A 16,705-nucleotide genomic window follows, 5' to 3' on the forward strand; every position below is an offset into this window, starting at 1 on the left:
CTCAAACTCTAATGTAGCTCAGGTGCTCCTATTTGGCATCAAAGGGAATATCCATTCCACACCAAATGTCAACTGGGGGTTAGTTTTCACTGGGACCACAGCATAGGAGGAAAGGATTAAAATCGTCTCCCTGTGTGCCATGAATAGGCCTAATTTAGTTTTCTTCATTTCAGTGGGTCTACTCTTGAGTAAAATGACTGTCACATCTAATCTGGATGGAATTTAACATAACATAACATAACATAACATAACAACAACAGAAATAATAATAATAATAATAATAATAATAATAATAATAATAATAATAATAATATATTATTTATACCCTACCCATCTGGCTGGGTTTCCCCAGCCACTTTGGGTGGCTTCCAACAGAAAAATGAAATACAGTGGTACCTCTGCTTACGAATAACTCTACTTACGAATGTTTCTACTTACGAGCTCCGTCTTGGATGCGGTTTAGATAGGATTTTTTCTACTTACGAATTTTTAGATAGGGTTGCTTCTACTTACGAATTTTTTCTCCCAATGCATTCCTATGGGATTCGACTTACAATTTTTTTCGACTTACGAATGTGCGTTCGGAACGCATTAAATTCGTAAGTAGAGGTACCACTGTAAAATAATCTATTAAACATTAAAAGCCTCCCTAAACAGGGCTGCCTTCAGATGTCTTCTAAAAATCTGGTAGCTGTTTTTCTCTTTCACATCTGATGGGAGGGCGTTCCACAGGGTGGGCGCCACCACTGAGAAGGCCCTCTGCTTGGTTCCCTGCAACTTGGCTTCTTGCAACGAGGGAACTGCCAGAAGGCCCTTGGAGCTGGACCTCAGTGTCCGGGCAGAACGATGGGGGTGGAGACGCTCCTTCAGGTATACTGGACCAAGGCCATTTAGGGCTTTAAAGGTCAGCACCAACACTTTGAACTGTGCTTGGAAACGTACTGGGAGCCAATGTAGATCTTTCAAGACCGGTGTTATGTGGTCTCGGCGGCCGCTCCCAGTCACCAGTCTAGCTGCCACATTCTGGATTAGTTGTAGTTTCCGGGTCACCTTCAAAGGTAGCATAATAATACCCTGCTGGATCAGGCCATCAGCTTATCAAATCCAGCATTCCTTTTTCACAGTAGCCACTCAGATGCCTGTGGGAAACCCTCAAGCAGCATCCAGGGACACAAGCACTCTCCCCTCCTGTGGATTCTAGCAACTGGCGGTTGGAAGTGTTGCTGCCTCCATTGTGGTAGAGCACAGCCATCTGGTCTAGGAGCCATTGGCAGCCCTCTCCTCAATCTTTTAAAGTAAAAGAGAGAGAAACACATAACACTAACAGACATGGCCAGTGTTGTAGGTTACCTTCCCCTGAAAGTGTGGGAAAAGGTCTTGTGACACCTTGCTTTTTAAATTTAGCAGGTCGTCAGGGACGCGGGTGGCGCTGTGGGTTAAACCACAGAGCTTAGGGCTTGCCGATCAGAAGGTTGGCGGTTCAAATCCCCGCGATGGGATGAGGTCCTGTTGCTTGGTCCCAGCTCCTACCAACCTATCAGTTCGAAAGCACATCAGAGTGCAAGTAGATAAATAGGTACCGCTCCGGCGGGAAGCTAAACAGTGTTTCCGTGTGCTGCTCTGGTTTCGCCAGAAGCGGCTTAGTCATGCTGGCCACATGACCTGGAAAAACTATCTGAGGACAAACATCGGCTCCCTCGGCCAGGAAAACAAGATGAGCGCCGCAACCCCGGAGTCGTTCACGACTGGACTTAACTGTCAGGGGTCCTTTACCTTTACCTTTTACAGGGAACAGATAAGATTGCTTTGAAAGTCAAATTTGGCCCAGCTGGCTAATCCTATTCCCTGCCATAACTCCACTATCATAGTCGCATAATGTGAATCCTCTGGTCCATGGGGTTACGAAGAATCAGACACGACTAAACAACAAATGTGAATCCTGTTGTTTCAGGTTCCTAGAGATAAAAGGGTGTTGTCTCTTAACAAAGTGAGTGATAATCAAGAAGACCAAGATAAAAGGTACAGTATTATATTGTCATTTTAAAAGCTCATCAATAGGCTGCATCTAAGCGGGTGTGGGGAATACTTGCTGGAGTACGAGTTTTTAAAAGTAGCAAGAGTTTTTGGAGTCAGGGCTGGGGTCAAGGTTCACCATGGTAGGGCACCCACATAGGGGCCCCCTACAAGGGCCTCCTGGATCTGCTCCTCTTCACCATACAGTATAAATATTGTTTATTTCATTTATGAATTGCTTCCTGTGAAATATCTCAAAACAATTTCGCAACACAACAAAAAACATTGATAAAATAGTTGCATGTATAAAAACAGTTAAAGCAATTGCATCTTAGGGACCCAAGCCAATCAGCTTAAACAGTATGAAACTTTATGCATTAATAATTATTACAGCTCAGATTACATATTTTATTTTTTCAATTTTTTTGTTTTTGTTTATTTGCATATCCCTTTTATTCAGCTTACCTCAGGGTGGGTTACAGTGCAATTAAAAACAATAATACTCCAATATAAAGCCAAAACAATATAAACATGAAGCCAGAATAGTGGAATCTTATTTATTTATAGCCCATCTTTCTTCTAAGGAGCACAGGTTAGAGTAGACCATGGTTCTCCCTCTGCATGTGTGTCCACACACACACACACACACACACAGAGAGAGAGCAGCTAATACTTCCCTCAGAATAGCCCTATAAAGCTGAGAAAAGAGTCAGACTGGCTCAAGGCCACACAACGAGCTTCATGGCCAAGTGGGGATTTGAACCTGGGTCCTCGTAGTACTGATCCAGCACTAACTGCTGCACCACACCGGTTAACTGTAGTTATAAAACTTAGTCCATGACCTTTTATTCACATTTCTTTCCCCAGAAGTTGCCTTTCCACCAGTGAAGCTCCGAGCAACTTGGCCAGCGGTGGGGAAAACAGAGTCCAGGTTTTGAAAACAGTGCCGGTGAACCTTTCTTTGAATCAGGAGCAGCTGGAGGCTTCGAAAAGGGAGCAGTTCAATTCCAGCGTATCCGGAAGCCCCACTTCCATTTCCGTGACGGGGGTGATGGTGGTGAAAGCAGAAGAGTACACCCCTGTTTATGTGGCTCCGTCGGCACATTACGCAAGGGGAGAAAACGAGGAGCACCGGAGTGTTATATTTGAGCATGCGCATTATGAGGTGCCCAGCATCATGCCTCATTCAACCTACCTGAAAGACGACCAGCGGAGTACTCCCGATAGCACTTACAGCGAAACTTTCAAAGATGGAGGGGCAGAGGTATGTCTTTCAGCTGGGCTGCTGCGGGTATGGCAGTAGTGGCCAACAGCACAACCCTAACCAGGCCTATTCAGCAGAGGAAAAGCCCTATTGAATTCAGTGGGGTTTACTTCCAGGGAAATAGGATTGCACCCTTTCTTATTCTTTTGTCACCTGCATAGATGGACAGCAGATTTTTTTTATACCAGTACTTTGTTTGGATCCATAGAAAATTAGTTGAGCTTGGCTGTCCTCAAAATCATAAGCGACTCATGAATCTTAGTCCCACTGATTTCAACTAACAGGCTGGATCCAACGTTATTTTTATAAGAACTGCAAATACCAAGCTTAAAAGAGGCATTCCTTCTTTTCTGCCACAAAGAAGGGGATACCTCTTCTGAGATAATGACCTATTCTTGGGCTTCACGTCTGGAAAACAAAGCCTATTTCTGGCTTTCAAAAATATTGGCCATGTTTATATCTTAGCATGCCCTCCAGAAGCCAGCTCACTTCTGCTTTGCTCTTCCCCAGGCTTTGAACTCCCGTGCAGCATGTCACCCAAGCCAGGGAATCGCGATTAAGGTCCTTCTTCCTTAATCGTGATCTGTAAACAAAGTTTGTCCTATGGCTACAGGTTGTAGATCAGGTGGAGAAACCCAGGTTGGACGACACAGTCAGCCAAAACTTGGCTCAGCTGCTGCACTGCGATGGGGTTAAAAGCCCAGGGAGCAAAGCAGAGGCAAGTTTGTCTCAAGAATCCTGCACATTTGCATAGTCACAGTAGTAAGCCCTCCTTTGGCTTACTGTGGTGTGCAAATGAGACCCTTGTTTTATCCATGTGCAAATGTAATTAATAAAGTTCCTGATTAACCATATGAGTAATCCTTTGATTTGACTTTCTCAGCTGTTTTTGATGCACATTTGATGCTGTTTTGATGTCCCGGGCCCTAAGGAAATCAGATTAGCCTCAACTAGAACCAGGGCCTTCTCAACACTGGCGGAACGCTCTGTCTCATGAAACCAGGGCCCTGCGGGATCTGATTTCTTTCCACACAGCCTGTAAGACAGAGTTGTTTCGCCTGGCCTTTGGCTTGGAATCAGCCTGATCCCGGTCCTTTCCTTTCCCTTCTGTGATGGAACCCCTATTTGGGGACTTCCCTGGCTTTTTTCTGGCCCACATAGGACCAGTCTGGATAGTTGGCCTTGGTGAAGATTTGACGTTTTCTCCCCCCAAACAGTTTTGCTTCTGGGCATCCACTGAAATTAGGCTGCATTTTAAGTTGTATTTTAATCCTGTTTTTAAGTTGTATTTTAATCAATTGTTTTCATACCTGATGTTAGCCGCCCTGAGCCTGGTCTTGGCCGGGCAGGGCGGGGTATAAATGAATTATTATTATTATTATTATTATTATTATTATTATTATTATTATTAATGTATTTTCTCTCCATTTTCCAGAAATACCGCAGTGGATCTGCGGGGCCTGAGGAATACATTTACGAACAAACAGCCAAGTAAGTAACAGCAGTGCACTGGACTCTCCTGGTTTGCGTCAGGTGAAAACAGAGGGCATGCAGGGCCCATCCTTGGTGGCTACTCTGTAATTCAGGAAAGTGTGATGGTCTCCTTTCAGCAGGCCTCCTTTTTCACTTGTGCCTCTCTCACCAGCCGGTGGAGGTATCAAAATTGTTAAGGCACTTTCTCAACGAATAGGAGGCTGAAGTTTGGTACACATGTCCTCCAAGGCACAGTTAGTATAAATAGTGCTGAAAATGTGGCGTTATTAAAGCTCTTGCTCTTTCATTTCTCGAGTCTATGTTGTGACAGTGGCCATCACCGGTGCACTTAATATTTATTTATTTAAAATATCTACAGCCCTTCTTTCTACAGCGCACGGTACAGTTTAAAATAAGCAACTGGCGTGTAGATGAACAACTGTAAAATGAGCTTATCGACAACAGAGTCAGTTTCAAACAACAAAGTGGGCAAAGACAATCATGAAGGATGCTTAAAATGCCTAAGCAAATAAATGCCAAAATAAGAACAGTGGATGCATTATTCACAGCTGTGTATCCTGCAAAGCTCTTTAACAGCCAGATGCCACCCCATCAGGGAGAAGGGTGATGATCAGGCAGGACAGACCTTTGTGATTGGCTCCATTTCCATGGTTGCATTATTCATACTCAGGCCTTTGGCTGGAACAGGCTTCCTCAACCTCGGCCCTCAAGATATTTTGAGACAACAATTCCCATCATCCCTGACCACTGGTCCTGCTAGCTAGGGATCATGGGAGTTGTAGGCCAAAAACATTTAGAGGTTCCGAGGTTGAGGAAGCCTGGGCTAGAACAATGAACTTTAAGAAAAGGGTGTGTGTGAAATGTGCCTTAGGAAAGCATTCTGGTTGGTCATTCTAACATGAGAGAGAGCAATGTAAGGATAACCTTTCATACCTCACCAACACAACATGAAGCTGATTATGAAGAAATGACCCCCCCCACACACACAAATTGGCCATAAAACTTTCATCTTCAAAGAACCCTAACACAGCGAGGCAAAAAGGTTTAAAGCCTTACTGTTTTAGTACCTTCCTAGACAAAAATGAACTACTCACTTTAAAAAAAGGAGCAAAGATTGAATCCAACACCCACTAAGATTAGAGGTAGCGTTTCTGCTGATTTTGAATAACACTGGCTTGTTAGACCTTATAGCAGGCATCCCCAAACTGCGGCCCTCCAGATGTTTTGGCCTACAACTCCCATGATCCCTAGCTAACAGGACCAGTGGTCGGGGAAGATGGGAATTGTAGTCCAAAACATCTGGAGGGCCGAAGTTTGGGGATGCCTGCCTTATAGCTACGGCACAATCAGTGGGATGGAAGAAATTTCCCATGTACTTTAGGAAAGAGATTACAATTTTGGTCAGGTATATTTTGAGTTTTAAGAACATTGTCAGAAAAGTCTGTTCACAAATAGCAGTCGAATTTGCTATTGCCTAACCCTGTCCTGGCTTATGCTCCAAACATAAGCTCTTACATTTAAGTAGAAAAAGGTTTTAGGAATTTGTGCTCCAAACCTTCCTGAATTATTGTTTCCTTTAAAGCATGAAAACTGAATACTTTTATTTGAGAAAGGGAAGGCCTCACAAAAAGCAAGTGAAGATAAAGTGTCAGTTTTCAGCAAATCAACTGGGTTACTTTTAAGAGCTGGTTTGTTGGTTTGCTTAAAAGTTTTTCTCACCCGCTGTTCACCACCGCACAGCTATCCAAGGGCGGGGCACAAAAATAGGTAAAACCACATCAATAAGTCTCATAAAACAGGGTGGCTAAAACATCAAACATTGACAAGTATAAAACAGATTAGTAGAGAATAAAGCTGCTTGTCAACTGACCCAGTACTAAACCCCTACAAAGGCCTGGGCAGATCAGGAGCCCTTAGGCTTCTGGTGACTTCAGAAAAGTTGGCACCTGCTGCATCTCTTGAGGGGAGGGCATTGCATAGGTGGGGCACCGCTACAGAGAAGGCCTTTCCCCAAATTAGCAGATCTGCATTGGCTGCGGCATAAGCAGCAGGGCCTCCCATGATGGCCTCCCATGATGATCTTAACATATGGTTCTTCTAGTATGGGTGGAGACACTCCTTTAGGTACTGTATTTAGGTCCCAAGGCTTAAATAAAGACACCACATTCTCCTCTGTGCCACAGTTCCAGAAGGAAACACAAACCCTGGAATCTCACATCGCTTGCCACTATACGTCACCTTAGCTCTGGGCCTGCTTGTAGCATCAGGAGCCGGCTTCTTACCTTTTCGACTCACTGACACCCTGGGGTAGCAGTTTTTGCATGCTCCTTTTCCTGTAGCTGCAGCATTTGTTCAAAGCTCAATTTTTGTCCTAGCAGGAGCGACAGCAAGTCGCTGTGGGGGAGAATTGTAAGGGGTCACCTCCCATGGCTTGCGGCCACCGTTTCTTGTTCCTCTCCAGCCAGTAGCAGCATGTTGCCTGTTGGTGATCAAACGTCACGCAAGCTGGTTTCTAGGAAATGCAGTACTAAAAAGACAGAAAGCTTTGATTCAGTTGTGTAATATTCTGCATTCACTGGACTCCTGCAGCCCTTTTCTAACACCTGCTGTGCCAGGGTATCGATAACCAGAAAGGGGTAGGCCAGCAGTAGCATAGATGAGGCTGTATTATATATCTATATCTATATCTATCTATCTATCTATATATATAAAATGCCCACTTTGGCTTCTGTAAAAGAGACAACACAGTAGTACGGCAAGAAGCCCAGGCGTTCTTGTTGAAAACAGGAGTGTAAATAAATTATCCATAGTAAATATCTATAGTAAAAAGTAAAAATTTCATTGAAACCATAGGAATATAGGAATCTGCCTTATTCTGAGTCAGGCCATTTTGCTCCATATTGCCTACACTGAATGGCAGCAACTCACAATGCTTCTCAGATTATCACGTATATATTTATTTTTGCTGTGTGTGCGTGTGTTTAGTGGTGCACTGCTTCAGAAACATTTGTTGGGAAGCAGCTTATAAATCTGCAAACAAACAAACAAACAATACCCCCCACCTTTCTTTATAAACTAAACTAAACACATCTATCTATGCAAAAATACGAAATGCAATACTGTAATAAATCACCCTAGGGATGGGTGTGTGCTGTGTTTGCTTTGTGGCCAATAAATTCCCCCAACAATGCCATTATGACAACATTACAGGCTCTGACGTAAATACCATGCCAGTTACCTAGACCTTTTGTTTATTTTTGTTTCACTTTTATTCTGCCCGCACCTCTCCTTCCTCCAAGGGGCTCAGAATTGTTCTTCTTAGCCTAGGCTGAGAGGGAATGGCGGCTTGTTCAAGGCCACCAACTGAGCTTCAGAGCTGAATCTGTAACTCCCATTTCCAGGCTAGCTGTGCCAGGCTAGTTCTTGAACTGCAGCCATTTATATGACTCCATAAAAGCCTAAATCTGTGGTTTAGAACTTAGGGGCTTTTGTTATGAATTCTATTGGTGTTGTGATTCTTGCTTTCTCCACATAGCAGCACATTCCGTTATACTTTGGAAGCTACCAAATCCCTGCGTCAGAAGCAAGGAGAAGGACCGATGACGTACTTAAACAAAGGGCAGTTCTATGCCATAACTCTGAGTGAGAATGGAGACAACAAATGCTTCAGACACCCCATCAGCAAAGTCAGGGTACGGCTGGTCTTTATGAGATTGGTAATAGTGATATACTAATGGCACTGTCTCTCTCTCTCTCTGTGTTTGTGTTCACCCTGCCTCCAAACACACTTGTTTGACATGGCTACTCATTTCTGTCAACAGACTTACGAAGCAGTTGACTGAAACAGGTTGGATCTGCGTTTTTCTTTTTTTAAAAAGAACCCCTGTAGCAAAGTTTAATGGACTACTACGTTATCTTCGTTCCCATTTGTTTGTTTATTGGAACGAGATCATCCTTCAGTTTTAAAAAAGCTCCTAGGGCAGCTCTTTGAACAATAAAACAACAACAAGGAGACAAGATATTTAAAAATCCACAGAAAGCAACAAAGTCAGCACAAGGGCATTGGTTTCAATCAGTTTTGATGGCATGCTGGAAAAACCTGCCTCGGGCAGAAAGTGTAACAGGGCCCAGGGGGATTTCTGCACCTCCATGCTGAAGCAGCTTGGATAAGGCCAATCCTTGGTGCTTTGAGCATACAAATGCTAAGTAATGATAAAAGCATCTTGACTTTAAAAAGAACTTTCAAGGGCAAGGCGAGGGAGGCAAACTAGATGTGACCAGAGAGAGATGTGCATAGGATTCCCTGTTTCATTTTTGAAATGGGACTTAAGAGCTTGGTGCTTCAGCACTGGATGAGAGGGATTTAATCTCTGCCCTCCCACACACTATTTCCCCCAGGAAAACATGAAATTGTTAGTTGCCGAATGGGACAAAACATACAGACGCCATATAGGGCATTTTTCACTGGGAAAACTGTGGAGGAGGGAGTTAACCTCTCCTCACCCAGCACCTGATCCCCCAAGCTGAATTCAACCTACCCCCCCCCCACTGATACATTTATTTCAAGAAATAAATTATGGGTATTCAAGGGGTGACCCACAACATGTCTAGTTGGGCTGTAAGACCTTTTAAAGAAGCCTTCAATGGCTGAGATCCTGATTTTCTGTTCTTTTTTTTAAAATGTCAGTTTGGGTGGTATTGGTGGGTCACCCCCCCCCCAAATATGCCTCTTTGAAACTTGTTTTGAAAAGAGATAGGTATATAATGTTTTAAAATAAGTGAATACAGGAGGCAGCTTATGGGAGATCTCTGTGCTTGCCGATGTCACAAATGCCGTGACAGTTGAATGTGGTTAACTTAAGACTTGCAAGTCCCTCCCTGGCACATCTGTGGATACAAGAGTCCAGCTATTTATTTATTTCCCTATCAGAAAAATAGGGGCAAAATGTACTCCAGGCCGGAACAAATGGCAAGACAAAAAAAGTTTAAGGATTTATCTTGCTTAGCATTCGTGCTTGGTCAACCCCATTAACCATCTTAAGGTTTTTCTGTGGTCTTTCCAGAGTGTGATCATGGTTGTGTTCAGCGAGGATAAAAACCGTGATGAACAGCTGAAGCATTGGAAATACTGGCATTCTCGGCAGCACACAGCAAAGCAAAGGGTCCTTGACATTGGTGAGTGAGAAAGCAGTCCTATGAGCATCCATGCTCGCTGGTGCCTTTTTGTAACATTGGAGGTTTCCGGTGGGGGAATAAGTGCAGGGACCAGAAAGTTGTTTTTGTTGTAGAGCAGGGATAGCCAATTAGTGACCCATCAGTTTGCTGTTGGATCACACCAGCCTGGTCACTGAATGCAAGTTTGGTAATGGACTGCCCTAGTCCAGTCGTTGCATTAACAGTGCTGTACTGAATTCGTTTCTAACTTTAATGTTAACTTACATCATAGAACCCACTCGAGTTTTGTCAAGCTTACATGTACATTTTCTCTATTCTTGTTGCCTCTTGTTTCTCATTTTCCTCTCCATTCTCCTTCTTTTTAGAAATGTAAACAAAAGATAATGATAGTAGCGTTGCCATTATGACCTGCTTTAGATCATGTTGTAACTCACTTGTAAGTCCTGCCTTGTTAATTGAAAACCAATGATTCAGTAGGCTTGCATTTCTCAGAAGCTTTTCCTATTATTTGGCTCATGTTGTGTCTTCCTCCCACATCGGTTCTTATACCTTGTTCTGGCTTTAGCGCAATGAACTATCAGTCCATCTCCGTTGTTGTTGTTGTTGTTGTTTATTTTCACAAAAATAGGCTCAAAATTTGGGCCATCAGCCATTTTCACTCCCCCATTCTCTTCCCTCTCCATGGCCTCTCCCTCGCCATTGAAGCAGAATTGTACTCATTTTTGCTTTTCAGAGCAGAGATGCCTCATGGCTATTCAGCTTGCCTAGCTGTTGGCACTAGTCATGGCTCTTCCCCCTATTTATGGCAATCTTAACATATTTAAAAGATGCTGTCATACTGTACCCTCCCTTTCCCCTAGGCTATATATGTATCAGTTGTAATCAGCCTTTCTCTTAAACCTTTTGTCACATTTTAACTCTCAGTTGGAATGACCTAAACTGAACAGATCTTGCTGTCCTGTGTGAGTTGAGTCAGAGCAGCACAACCTAACTATATATGTTGTCCTGGATATCATTTCCCTATTTAATGTCATGCAAGAAGCTTCCACCCAAGAGCTATAAGTGGGTCTTTTGTGCTTTTGCATACAATGTTGCCTGTGATATTTATGCATGAATTTTGGGTGTGGAAAATGAGATAAGGAGAAGACACTTGAGGACTCGGTGCTTATCTATACCACAGCTGTAAACTGTTTTTTGGCTGTAATCTTGCAATTGCCAGTGACCACAATTGGCCTTATTTCTGAGGCGATGCAATCATGTTAATTGTCATTCCCCCTTCCCAGGGAATCATGGGGGAATGTAGTTCTGTGAGGAGGCGTCAGGGCATCTTCAGTAAAACAAAAGGAATTAAACAGAAGTTACACCTGAAATCTAAGGATTATGATCAACCAAGTGACACATACGTATATTGTAACATATTGTAGTCACCATAAGTGAAACTCAGGTGATGTGGAATGCGAAAACATGCCTGGGTAAAAACACAAAAATCTCAATTTTACAAAATGGTCTGTGATCTGCTCTTTTTTGCAGCTGACTACAAGGAGAGCTTTAACACAATCGGGAATATAGAAGAAATTGCTTATAATGCCATATCTTTTACTTGGGACGTCAATGAAGAAGCAAAGGTAAGGCATCATCCCCCAGCAAACTTAATTGAAATGTACTTGTACTTATTAGGGCCGCTCAGAAAAATAGGATTTGTAGTCATGGGTGGACTCAAACCACTAACCTTCTGGTTAGCAGCCAGATGGATTGACCCATTGCGCCACCTGAGGTATTAGGTCAGATGGGTAGCTGTTCTTCAGAGTATCAGACAGAGATTTTTCCCCTGCCCTAATCCAAACAGCAAGGCCAAAAGTGGAAATTGTGTGAACAACTGTTCAGATCATATGGAGAAATAAATTTAAACCTTTTCATACAAAAATGGATGATATCAATTTGGTCAACAAACCATCAGCAGCTGATAGTTGTAGAAGGAATTATGGAAGATTCCTCAAATCTTGTGATTGGGCACTACCACAACAAGAACTGCATTGGTAATATTTACGGTAATGTGCATAAAATGAAGTTATTAGTGGGGAAAACATACAAAAATGCATTATGTTAAGGAACATTCCTTGCAAAACTGTGTATTTTAGTTAAAACATATAAAAATGTGTGCGAGGAGGATGGGGTGATGGTGGTGGGAAAAAAAACACAGAACTGTAAAAGTGCTTTTTACTTTATTTTTGGCTCCTTTTATCCAAGAAAGTGTCATAATTATTGATACAAATTGTGAGGATTCAGTGAAAGCCATTTATCGGAAAGGAAAGGTGAACTGCTGCTGCTGCAGCATTCTGTTTTGTTAGAGTAAATAAAAGCAGCTGAAAACAGTTTGGAACCAGAGGGAAAACCCAGTGACATTGTAATGCTTTGACATTTCAGTAAGAGTAGCCACGACTGCATATAAGGAAGATAAACGTGATGTGGTATGTCCTTGCATTTCTACATGGGATTTTCCAGGCTTAGAGTTGAAGACAGCCCATTGTGACACTAGGAGCAGAAGGACTGTCTTAACCAGGGGTCAGCAACCTTTTCCAGCCATGGGCCGGTCCACTGTCCCTCAGACCATGTGGTGGGCCGGACTATATTTTGAGGGGGGGGGGGGGAATGAACGAATTCCTATGCCCCACAAATAACCAGAGATGCATTTTAAATAAAAGCACACATTCTACTCATGTAAAAACACCAGGCAGACCTCACAAATAACCCAGAGATGCATTTTAAATAAAAGGACACATTCTACTTATGTAAAAACACACTGATTCCCGGACCGTCCACGGGCCGGATTGAGAAGGCGATTGGGCCGCATCCGGCCCACGGGCCTTAGGTTGCCTACCCCTGGTCTTAACACTGAGCGAAGGAAGTCCATTTACAGAAGAGTTCAGAAAAGCTTTCATCGATAGCCTGAGTGATTTCGGGCTATTGATGTTTGCTGATGAAAGAGTACATCCTGCTGTGCTTAGTGAGACAAATTTCCCATTGTGCATGAGTCGTTTGCCTGCAGAAGAATGTTAACATTTTATTGAAAAGATGTTAATAACATAGGAGGGAACCTTTACAAGTGCTGGGCATACATTGCACCAAAAAAAGAAAAAAAAGAACATTTAAACTATTACCCGCTTCCTACAAAACGAACGGACAAACAAAAAAAGCCCTTAGCTTGAGTGCATAACTTGCCTTCTTCCATCCTTCTGTAAAGCAATTTCTAAGGGCAAAAGGAAACATTACAAGAAACAGAGGGATGCTCTACTCTTTCTGAAGCATCTAAGCATGACATAACACACAGCCTGACATCATTACTCTGTGCATTTCCTCTCCCTGGATAACTCTAGCTTCACAGCATCCTCGGCCTGCCTCGGCGTTCATTCCTAAATAGTTTTAACTAGAAATTGCAAGCCTGCTGTTGAAACGCCTTTTACTTCAATCAGCGCTATTAAGTTGCAACCCAGGTCAGCCTGACCCTGGTCTCCATGGTATGAAGCAAATATCCTGCGGGAACCCAAGTCTTAGTAACCTATTGCCACTCACAAAACTTAGAAAGTTTTCAGTGCAGGCTGCTTCCTAAAGCGGTTGCTATTATGGTTTTTTGTTGGTTGAAAATGAAGTATTATCCTGGTTCGAGAAACACAGGTGGGATTTTACTCTTAACTGTCCCACAGTCCTTTGCAGCAGAGTTTAGGCTACTATGAAGCATTGCCTGTGGGGCTGCCTTTGAAGACTGCTCAGAAGGCACAGTTAGTCCAAAAGCCTGCTCTTTAACAAGCTAGGCTGCTAACAAACGAGAGCACAAATAAAAGTAAAAGTGCCTGCCATTAATGCTCTATATCAGGGGTGGCCAGCTTCCAAGAGACTGCGATCTACTCACAGAGTTAAAAATTGGCAGTGATCTACCCCCTTTTGGGGGGTTCAGGTCAAAGTTGTTGAGCTTTTTCTAGGAAGGAAAGCCCTGTTTTGCGGGGTTCACGTAGATTCTAGAAGTTATTGAACTTCTTTAGAGAAGAAGAAAGCGGCGTTGAGCTTTTTTTTTAGGAAGGAAAACCCTGTTTTTGGTCATTTTAGGGGTGCAGGACTAATATGTTGAGCTTTTTTTAGGGGAGCCAATGATTTTTAGCTTCTTTGGGGGGAGCCACTGATCTACTGGTGATCTACCACAGACGTCCAGTGATCTGCCTGTTGGACACGCCTGCTCTATATGATTTGGGACCTGAATCCCTAAGGATCACCCAGGCCACATTAGCCTGCCCCTTACTAATTGTCCTCTGAGTGGCCTCACCCTCTGAAACAAAATTAAAAAAATCCTTCCAGCAGCACCTTAGAGACCAACTAGGTTTGTCATTGGTATGTGCTTTCATGTGCATGCCTACCCCTGTCCTAGTACAAGCCCTGTAGCACCTGCCAGGAGGCCCTATTGGTTTGGGAATTGATGTGAGGCTGGGCATTGTCGACCTACTGCAGCAAATAGGCAGAGCTTGCTAAAGGTAAATTCAGATGGAAGAGCATAGCTAGCAGTTTATGTACGGTACATGCACTGAACACGCATTGCCAAGGGATGTGACTGCAGACTTGTTCCTCCTCGTATTCTTTGACATGTTTTGCAAGCAAGGGGGTGGCAAGCAGAGCTGTTACATGGCAGAGCTGGGCAAGTACAGCCATACAGCCTCTGCTGGATGGCTCCACCTGTGTCATGATTTCAGCTGTTCACCTGAATCTCCTCATGAGACAAGGATAGGAAAGGAAGCAGAGTAGGGATGCAAAGCAGAAACAGACACGGAGCAATGGATTCAAACTACAAGAAAGAAGATTCCACCTGAACATTAGGAAGAACTTCCTGACAGTAAGAGCTGTTCGGCAGTGGAATTTGCTACCAAGGAGTGTGGTGGAGTCTCCTTCTTTGGAGGTCTTTAAGCAGAGGTTTGACAGGCATATGTCAAGAATGCTTTGATGGTGTTTCCTGCTTGGCAGGGGGTTGGACTGGATGGCCCTTGTGGTCTCTTCCAACTCTATGATTCTATGAAATGGATGTTGCAGCCATGGGACTGGGTTGATGGAGAACTCAGTGGACCTCGCCAAGCCTGGGGGAGATTGAATGAGGAGGGACCAGAGGCTCTGAGAGAAGGAGGAACCTCATTTTAGCACATGCCCTAGCACCAGTCCTGTTTCCTTCATCACTTTTCTCCCTCGTTAACGCTGTAGAGCATCTCTTTATTTTTGAGCTACTGTTGGGGCATTTAAAATGTGTTTTACTTAAGTGCTCGGGCTATTTTGCGGCTAATGTATGGAGGAGCATCAGCTTTGCAGCCAAAGGTCTCCGGTTTAATCCTTGGCTTCTCCAGGTAGGGGCTGGAGAAAATCTGAAATCGGAGGGAAATGCTGACAAGTCAGTGTTGGCAATACTGAGCTAGATGGACCCTATGAAACAGCTTCTGACGCTCCTACCCTTTAGTCACCCTGACACCAGCAGTTGTGGCGGTCGAGGTGCCTGCCATTTCTGCTGTAGCATCTTCTTACGGCGATTTGTGAACATTATTTTCATAGGTATCAACTATCTCTGACTACAGGTGTGCACTGATAACCCAAGTATTTTGACAAGAATTAGCTTGTAATAACAACAACAACAACAACAACAACAACAACAACAACAACAACAACAACAATTCAGGTTTGCAGGTAGTGGGGGGGGGAGGAACACCCACTGATTTGTGTTCCTTACCCTTCACTACAGTACTATTCCTACCTCCCATAGGTTCATGTGAGGCCTAATGCCTGAAAGATCACATGGCGAGCAGGTTCCATATCTGGGCATTAACTCGTTCTCGCTCACCTAGTCATTTACAGATAGGATTCCCTCCTGTGGAGGAGACTCCCCACCCCACTCCGCAATTACCTCACTCCAGAGAGCTGGAAGCTCTAATTATAGCCTCCCTTAAGGATAGTTTTTTAAACTGGCCCCATTGTTCCAGGGCCATTTCCCTCTTTTCCCACAATTTTGAGATTAAAATGAATTTCACCCATACAAAGGCCTCTCTTACGGAAATTAAGTTTCAAGGCTCAGTGTACCAGAGCACCGCCTGAAGTTGAATGTGAAAAAAAGCACTTTCTTAGAGCGGAATATATTTTATCCTAGCGGCTTTTGAAGGAGAAGGGAGCTTTGTAGTGATAACATCCTATTCACTGTGCTCAGTTATAGGTAGGTAGCCGTGTTGGTCTGACGTAGTCGAAACAAAAAATAAAAAAAATCCTTCCAGTAGCACCTTAGAGACCAACTAAGTTTGTCATTGGTATGAGCTTTCGTGTGCATGCACACTTCTTCAGATACACTGAAACAGAAGTCACCAGACCCTTATGTATAGTCAGAGGGTGGGGAGGGGTATTACTCAGAAGGGTGGTGGGAATGGGTGATTGGCTGATACCGGTAGGAGTGGTAAACCTGTTGACGACTGTTAACGACTGCAATTGGTCTTGCAGGAAAAAGCAAGGGGTGAGATGGCATAAGAAAGCTTTATCATGTATAATGAGATAAGAATGCAATGTCCTTATTCAGACCATGTCTCTCCGTGGTTTTAAGCTTGGTAATGAGGTGCTCAGTGACACTCCTAGCGACATGGAAGCCTATATAGTGTAGTCTCAATAGTGCTGAGGTTTGTGTGAATGTGTCATCCCCATGAGCCAGACTGATAATGGAGGTCATGGACTTTTCTGTGTTGTGGTTGTTAGGAG

General features: G+C 43.6%; 1 protein-coding gene across 6 annotated transcripts in view; it reads left to right on the top strand.

The window, feature by feature from the left end:
• Positions 1 to 16,705, top strand: part of GRHL2 (grainyhead like transcription factor 2) — a 79,154-nt gene that overhangs the window by 19,901 nt on the left and 42,548 nt on the right. For 4 of the 6 annotated variants that reach the window (XM_088675757.1, XM_088675756.1, XM_088675754.1 and 1 more), the window contains exons 3-8: positions 1,952 to 2,019; positions 2,881 to 3,277; positions 4,713 to 4,768; positions 8,307 to 8,463; positions 9,835 to 9,946; positions 11,477 to 11,571. In XM_088675757.1, the coding sequence (XP_088531883.1) occupies positions 1,952 to 2,019; positions 2,881 to 3,277; positions 4,713 to 4,768; positions 8,307 to 8,463; positions 9,835 to 9,946; positions 11,477 to 11,571 (885 nt within the window). The remainder of the gene's footprint in view (positions 1 to 1,951; positions 2,020 to 2,880; positions 3,278 to 4,712; positions 4,769 to 8,306; positions 8,464 to 9,834; positions 9,947 to 11,476; positions 11,572 to 16,705) is intronic. The other 2 variants (XM_088675758.1, XM_088675755.1) reach the window with 1 other exon arrangement.

The sequence above is a fragment of the Zootoca vivipara genome, chromosome 8 (genome assembly GCF_965207765.1).
Source record: "Zootoca vivipara chromosome 8, rZooViv2.hap1.1, whole genome shotgun sequence".
Classification (NCBI taxonomy): Eukaryota; Metazoa; Chordata; class Lepidosauria; order Squamata; family Lacertidae; genus Zootoca; species Zootoca vivipara.